The sequence below is a fragment of the Rutidosis leptorrhynchoides genome, chromosome 5 (genome assembly GCF_046630445.1).
Source record: "Rutidosis leptorrhynchoides isolate AG116_Rl617_1_P2 chromosome 5, CSIRO_AGI_Rlap_v1, whole genome shotgun sequence".
NCBI classification, from domain to species: Eukaryota; Viridiplantae; Streptophyta; class Magnoliopsida; order Asterales; family Asteraceae; genus Rutidosis; species Rutidosis leptorrhynchoides.
Genome location: NC_092337.1, coordinates 385,437,602 through 385,446,562, shown reverse-complemented (window position 1 = coordinate 385,446,562; position 8,961 = coordinate 385,437,602). Strand labels below are relative to the sequence as shown.

General features: G+C 34.0%; 1 protein-coding gene across 1 annotated transcript; it reads left to right on the top strand.

Moving 5' to 3' along the window:
* The first annotated feature begins 329 nt into the window (after positions 1–329).
* LOC139847176 (uncharacterized) lies at positions 330–4,472 on the top strand. The gene is made up of 3 exons (XM_071836795.1): positions 330–451; positions 1,538–2,272; positions 3,087–4,472. The coding sequence occupies exons 2-3, from the start codon at positions 1,568–1,570 to the stop codon at positions 4,359–4,361; spliced, it is 1,980 nt and encodes a 659-aa protein (XP_071692896.1). The 5' UTR covers positions 330–451; positions 1,538–1,567; the 3' UTR covers positions 4,362–4,472.
* The last annotated feature ends 4,489 nt before the right edge of the window (positions 4,473–8,961 follow it).

The following is an 8,961-nucleotide window of genomic DNA, read 5'->3' as shown; positions in this document are numbered from 1 at the left end:
AATGGGGACCCAGCAAATCCGAATCCAGATTTAGGACAGGTTTTTATGATTGAATTCAGCTCTGAATTACCTAACCCGACTCAAATCCGGTCCGACCTCATCTTTGTTGCGTAGGGATCATCCCCTAATTTAATTAATTTTTTTTTTTTTTTTTTACTCTATAAGATGCATTTTAAAAAGTAGTATCAAATCCACTCGGTTGATAGATAACGACAGGGCGCGAGAACAAATACCAAGTCTCTTGATCCAATTCCAAACCATTGAAACTCACGTTTTTCATCATCATCCCAAAAATATATTCTATCAAATTCATCGAAACATTCCTAACTTTTTTTTTTTTTTTTTTTAATATATAAAGACCCCTCTGTTTTTAATTCTAATAAAATTAAACTTCCCAAACTGAAAATCCTTAGCACTTCTTCTGCAACTTAAAATCAGTTTCACCATCAAGGTAAGTTTCATATCATTCAATCTTTCCATATATACATGCAGACACAACTGTTTCCATCTTATTATCAAAGTTTAATGCCTTTTTTTTACCTTTTAATTTTACTTCCATTAAAAAGTAACATTTCCAACTTTGATCATTGTTTTACTTTTACAAGATTCATGATTGTAAATTAATCTTTTTGTTTATTTGATTCTTTATGTTTCTGTTTTGCATACTCTTTGTCATGTGAGTCTTCTGTTCATATCTTTGATTTGTAATTATGATTATGATTTGGGGTTAACTTTTCACTAATTGTCATTATTATTATTGTTTCTTTAACTGGACATGCTTATTTCCCTGTTATGGTATATTTGGTGGTTAGCCTCACATGCTGTTTGTTCTTTTCTTTTACCTTATGTCCTTGTTTTATTTATGTAATTTATTGTAATTTATTAATCTGTAGGGTCTGTACTAATTTCACTTTAATGGCTGTTTGGATGTAAGTTTTATTATAGAACTATTGTTAAACGCGTTGTCAATTTCTTGAATTTGTAAAAAATGTTTTTGAATATGATAAGTATTTGACAAATTCTTACTATTTATGTAAGGGGGTGTTTGGGACAGCTATTTATATGTTTTTATTGCTAATTTTGTAACAGATAATTAAGCAATCTCAAAAGGTTTGTTTAAATCTGTTTATCTACTTCACATGAATATATCTGCTCAATTGGTAAATAATCAAATAGGAGTTGATCATACATGTTCAATATAATCAAGCCTTTTAGTATCGGGTGATGAGCCGTACATCACTAATATTATCTTATATGTACACTACTAAACATGCATTACAATGTTATACTGTACAACTTTAGTTTTAGTGGTGTATGGATAAATTTTGGTGGTGTACGAATCACTGCTCTTGTATATTTAGATAACATGTTTAGCCTTTATTTTCATAAACAATACTTAAACTTAAATGTGTTCATTATTTTATATCTTGTGTGTAAGCAGTTGAATCCCACTCATAAAACAAAATGATTGGTTCATATATGCTCTATTTCAATACAATTCTTTACTATTTAACTAATATATTGTTGCCTTTTTCAGTTAAGCTTTAGTTACTACAAGTTCTAAACAATGCCTCCAACTTATTTTCCTCTTCGGTGGGAAAGTACCGGTGATCAATGGTGGTACGCGTCCCCGATCGATTGGGCTGCAGCCAACGGACACTACGATTTAGTCCGTGAGCTTTTACGCCTCGATAGCAACCATTTAATCAAACTTTCATCCCTTAGGCGTATACGTCGGCTTGAAGTTGTTTGGGACGATCAAGAACAATTTGACGATGTTGCCAAGAATAGATCTTTAGTTGCTCAAAAGCTTTTACATGAAGGTGACAGTAAACGGGGTAAAAACTCGCTTATCGGGTCCGGTTACGGTGGGTGGCTTTTGTACACTGCTGCATCGGCTGGTGATTTTTCGTTTGTTCAAGAATTGTTGCATAAAGATCCGCTTTTGGTTTTTGGTGAAGGGGAATATGGTGTGACTGATGTATTGTATGCAGCTGCAAGGAGTAAAAATGTCGATGTTTTTTGGCTTATTTATGATTTTGCGATGTGTCCGAGGTTTATGGGTGGCGAGTTTCAAGAAAATAGTGGTGGAATTCCGTCTGCTTATAAGGACGAAATGAAGAATCGAGCGGTTCATGCGTTGGCTCGAGGTGGTAATTTGGGTATATTGAAGGAGCTTCTTGGTGATTGTTTGAATGATGACGTTTTGGGTTATAAAGATATTCATGGCTCCACGATTTTGCACACGGCAGCTGGACGAGGACAAGTCGAGGTAACGATCAATTTCTTTGTATACATTTAGTTATGGCAAATGGGTCGGGTTGGGTCGAGACCCGGGCGGGTTTGGTCGAAAAGGGTCATGGGTCGAACGGGTCAGGTTTATTAGATGGGTGAAACGGGTCGTTCTAAACAGGTCGGTGGGGGTGGTCGAGACCCGTTTCTCAAAGTTCCTTAAACTCGTAAAACCTCTGGATAATAATATTTTTAAAATCTCGTAAAGACCCGTTAAGACAAATTAAGGACCCGTTGGACCTTTTATATATTTGTTAGGCTTCTTATGGGTCTAAATTGGATCCATTCTTTTATTTTTTTTATGGACCCAAGTGGTTAAATACCTAACTCAATCGACCCATTTTCAAGCTATGGGTCTCAATTTTCGGGTATTGATACGTTCACTGTAACTTTTAAATTGCCCATTTAGATCTTTTGTGGGTTGGGTGCAGCTCTTTAACTCAACTTGAATCAGAATTTATGGATGGATTGTTTTAGAGGAGTAAAGGTGAAACTTTCAACCAGTTTACTTATATAGGGGTCAATTCAGTTTTGCCTTTATATAACTGTCAAGTGGGTAAAAAGAAACCGGTATAATCACAAGCAGCATAACAGGTCAAATAGAACATGTTAGTTAAATGGGTCGAATCATCGTAAGTGTATTTTTTACTACACACTGCCTCTTGACTAGATTAGTAACAAATTTGAAATAGAAGTGATAAATAATGTTTATAGTTACCCGTTTTGATCTGTTACCCAACCCGCCCATTTGGCACCTGTTGGTTATCTATTTATATGTGTCATGCTGATTGCAGGTTGTCAAATATCTCATCTCCAAGTACAAAATTATAAATTCCTTAGACAAACAAGGCAATACACCTCTGCATATAGCCGCTTACATGGGCCATATATCCGTAATTGACGTTTTGATCAAAGAATCACCTTCTTCAATAAACTCCAAAAACAACGCAGGCGAGACGTTTTTACACACTGCCATAAACGGTTTCCAAACTCCAACATTTAGACGACTCGATTACCAAATCGTCCTAATGAAACAATTAGTCTCTTCGAAAACCTTCAACATCGAAAACATCATAAACGATACAGATATCGAAGGACGAACACCTCTTCATTTAGCCGTCCATGGAAACATCGATAGTGATCTCGTTAAATTACTAATGTCAGTTCGTTACATTAACATAAATAAACGTGACGTTCACGGTATGACTCCGCTCGATCTTATAAAACAACGACCTGTTTCACCATCTTCAGAAGTACTCAGACGACAACTCGTTTCAGCCGGTGCGATTCTAAGTAGTCAAGATTACTCCACTCGAAAAATTCTCGCTTCTCATTTAAGAAAACGCAGTGCGGGTGGTAGCCCGGGGACCACTTTTAACGTGGCGGATTCAGAAATATTCTTGCACTCGGGTATGGAGAATATTCCCATCACAACAAACGAGATACGAATCTCGACAATTAACGCTGAAGGTCCAAACCCGACCCATAACACGATCCATAGCCCGACCCAAACTACAAACACAAATTCCAAGACTCCAAACAAGAAGAAACATAAAAGTATGATAAAACGGTTCCTTCGATGGCCCAAAATGAGAAAAACAGGATCGAGCCCGAGCCCAAGCGCGAATCCGGTGCCAACAACGAACACGAATGCAGAGTGCCCGGTCCCACTGAGGTTGCAGTACTCGAAACCTTTACAACCTCAAAACAACAAAAGAACACTTGCAGCTAGAAGTAATCTTCCTAGTCCAACTGCGAAAAAGAAACTTGCTTCGGGATTAGTTAACGGAGTTATGCAACATGTAAACAGAAGATCACGGTCTAATTCATTTTCGAGATCATCGGCGTCTTCATATACTTCGCAAATGGGAATCGACGTTGCAGGTACGTCGAATTCTAACAACTTGTTTGATGATAACGAACAAGTTGAGGTTGTGAGTAGTAGTAACAGGAAATCGGTAAATCAGTACTTCTGTTTTGGTGGATCGAAGTTGCATACGGAAACTGCAAGTTGTGATGAAATGAAATCACATGAGATTTATGATCGTTATGTTTTATCGACTGCTTAAGTGGAATTAGCAGGACAACTAATCTTTTAGTCGTTTAATCTTGTTAAATTTTCATTCATGAATCTTTAAGTGTGTTTATTTAGTGGTGAAAGTATGTATTTTACATTAGCTTTCATATTTTAATATATATATATATATATATATATATATATATATATATATATATATATATATATATATATATATATATATATATGTATGCATGTGTTTATATATATATGTATGTGTTTTAATGTGCTGAGGTTTGTTGCATTTGTTTTTCACAACTTAAAATAATCATCTTTGCAATATAATTTAGGATTTTTCTAACAATAGCATGTAGGACTATCTTTAACACGTTTAAGGTCTTGTACATCTGAATAAATGTCATTCGAAAATAATTATTAACAACTATATACGGCTCGTGTAATGTTATAAGTGACTCGTTTCACGTTGTTTATGATATATGATATGAAGTGAACTTTGATGTCTTTTCTTTTATGAATTTTGAGGTGTGGGTCGGGTTTGTAGGTTTGTACTCGGGGCGTCGGTTTGGTTTTGTTAAAAGTCGTAATTTGGTTCATCGTGCATTTGGATTAAATTGCAACCTCACTCCAAATGACTTGGTTTTTGCCCGGTTAGATTGGAGCATTATTATTATAGATTTTTTTTTTTTTTTTTTTTTTTATAACAGCGAATTTGAGATCACCTGAGGGGGACTTAACCACCCGTTGCGATCATCTCCCGTTTCGACTATGCCGATGCAGTGATATTAACCCGCCCCCTATCGCTGCCCGGGAGGAAACCTTGAACCGATCCAAGGGCACGGCCAAGTAAAACCTCCTCCCCTTTACCCCCCAACACAATGTGGGAAAGGTGCCATAGGTGGATCCTTACATGGCAGTGATAGAATTGCATTAATTGTTGCCCTGGAGTGGAGTCGAACTCCTGATCTCAAGTGTGTTAGAGGCATGCCACTACCACTCAGGTACAACTGCAATCCTTATTATTATAAATTCTACGCCTAATTCGTTAGGAAACATATAACGTTATTATTGCAATTCTGTTTCGTAGTATCAAGTTTCTGTTTCAATTGATGGTGGTGAGTTGGAGCTGCTTTCGATCTCACATTCACCTTTTTTTTTCGGTTCTTTTTTTGTTTTTGTTTTTTTACAGCGATTGGGATCACTCGAGGGGGACTAAACCACCCGTTGCGATCATCTCCCGTTTCGACTATGCCGATGCAGCGATAATAACCCCGCCCCCATCGCTGCCCGGGAGGAAACCTTGAAACCGATCCAAGGGCACTGTCAAGTAAAACCCCACTCCCATTTACCCCCCAAATGATATGGGAAAGGTGCCATGGGTGGATACTTCATGGCAGGGATGAATTTTTTTTTTCGGTTCTTAGTTTGGTTGATGGTATTTTGTTTCGTTATTGAGGGTGTTTGTTTGGTTTAGGTTCGTTTTAGTGGTTGGTTTTGTTTGGTTTTTCACTTGGCTCGCTTTTAGATAGCGGTTTGCTTTGGTCGGTATGATTTAGTTTGTGTAGGTTTGTTTTATTTTCTAATTGAGAGACTAGCCGGTCTTGTTGTTTTCTCTGTGTTTTCTGCTTTGTAGAAAGTCCTTTCGTTATATAACTTTTTGATTATTTCGAAAAAAAAAAAATAAAAAAAATTTGGTGTTGAAATATGAGGCATGCTTGTGGCCAACAATCAATTCAGTCCAATAACGACTACTGGTTCCCGGCCCAAAAGATATCCTTCAACGATTGTCACCTCCCATTATTTTTAGTTTATTACGTACACACGTTACTTTTACCTAAATAATTAGCATAATGACCATGTTTTAAATAATTTTCCTGGGTTCAAATATTATATTTACAAAATTTGACTCTTAAAATTTGCAACTACAAAAAAAAAAAAAACAAAAAAAAAAAAAGAATAAAAAACTATTTCTGTAATCTTTATTACACGAGTTTGGCTAGATAAATCTAAAATATAGATTTAGATTTAGACCTAATTTCAATTTTAGTATGTAGGGATTTTATTTTGGGAGACATCTCATGTTTAGAGTTTTGTGTTTTCAGGCTACTCATAATTAAAAGTAATTTTGTAGGACATTTAAGTTTGTCGATTTGTGTTTGTAGCCACCCATTTTTAAAATTAGTTTTGTAGGCTACCCAAAATTTATATATCATTCTATATATACTAACTACGCCAAAACAACTCATTGAAAAAAATATAAAAATACGCAAATACTCGTGTATTTAAAAAAAAAATAATTAATATAAATAATGTTAAATAAAGACGTACACATGTAAATGTGTTATTTTATCTATTTCAACTGAACAATATACCAATTTAGGTGGCTTATAAAACTCTTTTCAATGATGAGTGGCCCACAAACAAAAAAGATACTTTGATGGACTATATAAATTATTGAAGAATATTTATTTGCATCCTTAAATTTGCTTGAAAATCAAAGAATAAATCTTAGCTCTTGAATCACATGTGATTAACGGTCAAAATTAAACGATCACATGTGATAGGCTTGCACAATCACATGTTTTCAAGCAAATTCAAGGACTGAGATTTGTCCCATTGTTTTCAAGCAAATTCAAGGATGCAAATGAATCAAATATGGATGACCTAAACACAAAACATAATATTTGGGTAGCCTCACCTTGTATAATCCCTAATATGTAGGGATGCCAATTGATCGAATATGGATCTTTGATGTTATATCCATATTCATTTAGCTTTTGTTCATTCATATCCATATCTTTATTCATTTAATTTCACTTCATCCATCTATATCCATATCTATTGGATTAAGCGTGTTAATGGATATCCATTTGATATTAAAAAAATATTATAATATTTCGTAATATGCCATGAAACCGAAAACGTGGAGTAGCAATAATAAATATAAAACGACATAATTAAAATATATCCACAAAAATGTGTAATCATTGTCAAAAATATTACACAATTTGTTGAATTTATTATGAAACATAGATTTAAAAAAATCAAATATGTAATTTGTATGTTTATTTTATTAGATATACGTGTTATTTTAATATATCATAGTTACAATTATTTCATTATAATGTTGAAAGCAAATGTAAATGTAATGGTAAATGCATTTGTTATAGTAATCATGTAAGCATATATATATATATATATATATATATATATATATATATATATATATATATATATATATATATATATATATATATATATATGTATTTCGGGTGTTAATAGATAAATTCATTGATGAAACTTTTCATTTATATCCATATCCATATCCATTTAGGTTCATCCATATCCGTATCCATATCCATTCAGGTACACACACATCCATCACGAAGCGAGTGAAACGGATGGATATCCAATGAATCGGGTAGCCATTTCCATTCTAAATAATAAATATTTCTTCACTTTTTGAAAGAAGTAGTGAATCAACACCCATAATACGATTAAATTGAAATGTCCCGTTCATATCGATTATAAACGTTTCATATTAATTGATTTCGTTGCGAGGTTTTAACCTCTATATGAGACGTTTTTCAAAGACTGCATTCGATTTTTAAAACAACCATAACCTTTATTTTATCGATAAAGGTTTAAAAACATTACGAAGATTATCAAATAATGATAATCTAAAATATAGCGTTTACTCACGACCATTACATAATGGTTTACAATAATATTACACAACAATTTAAGTTCTTCGAATGCAGTTTTTAAACAATATTATACAAGCATGCAGACTCCCATTCCTGTCTTTAGTTAGCATGCAACAGCGGAAGCTCTTAATAATCACCTGAGAATAAACATGCTTTAAACGTCAACAAAAAATGTTGGTGAGTTATAGGTTTAACCTATATATTTATCAAATCGTAATAATAGACCACAAGATTTCATATTTCCATTTCTCATACCATGCATGCATATAGCAATCTGCATAAAAATCATTCATATGATGAACACCTGGTAACCGACCTTAACAGGATGCATATAGAATATCCCCATCATTCCAGGACTCTCATCGGATATGATAAATTGAAGTATTAAAGCATCCGTAACTCGGATGAGGCTTGTTGGGCCAAATAGATCTATCTTTAGGATTCGCGTCAATTGGTGGCAATTATAATAAACACCAATTCTTAGGCTACGAAGCTAAAAAGGGGCATATTCGGTTCGATAATTCAAGGTAGAATGTAATTTCGATTACTTGTGTCTATTTTGTAAAACATTTATAAAAATGCATGTATTCCCATCCCAAAAATAATAGATTTTAAAAGTGGGACTATAACTCACTTTCACAGATTTTCACTTCGTCGAAAAATAACACTTGGCCACTGGTCGATTCACGAACCTATAACAAATATATACATATATATCAAAGTATGATCGAAATATATTCATAACATTTTTATTACGTGTTGATGATTTAAGTTGTTAAATTAGCAGTCCACAGTTAGTAGTACATAAATAAATCAATATAATTTCTTGAATCAATCCACGACCCAGTGTATACAAGTCTCAGACTCGATCACAACTCAAAGTATATATATTATTTTGGAATCAACCTCAACCCTGTATAACTAACT

Coding starts and splice junctions, on each gene's coding strand:
- LOC139847176 (XM_071836795.1), top strand. CDS start 1,568: ATGCCTCCAACTTATTTTCCTCTTCGGTGGGAAAGTACCGGTGATCAA. Junction 2,273..3,086: donor CTGGACGAGGACAAGTCGAG/GTAACGATCAAT, acceptor TGCTGATTGCAG/GTTGTCAAATATCTCATCTC.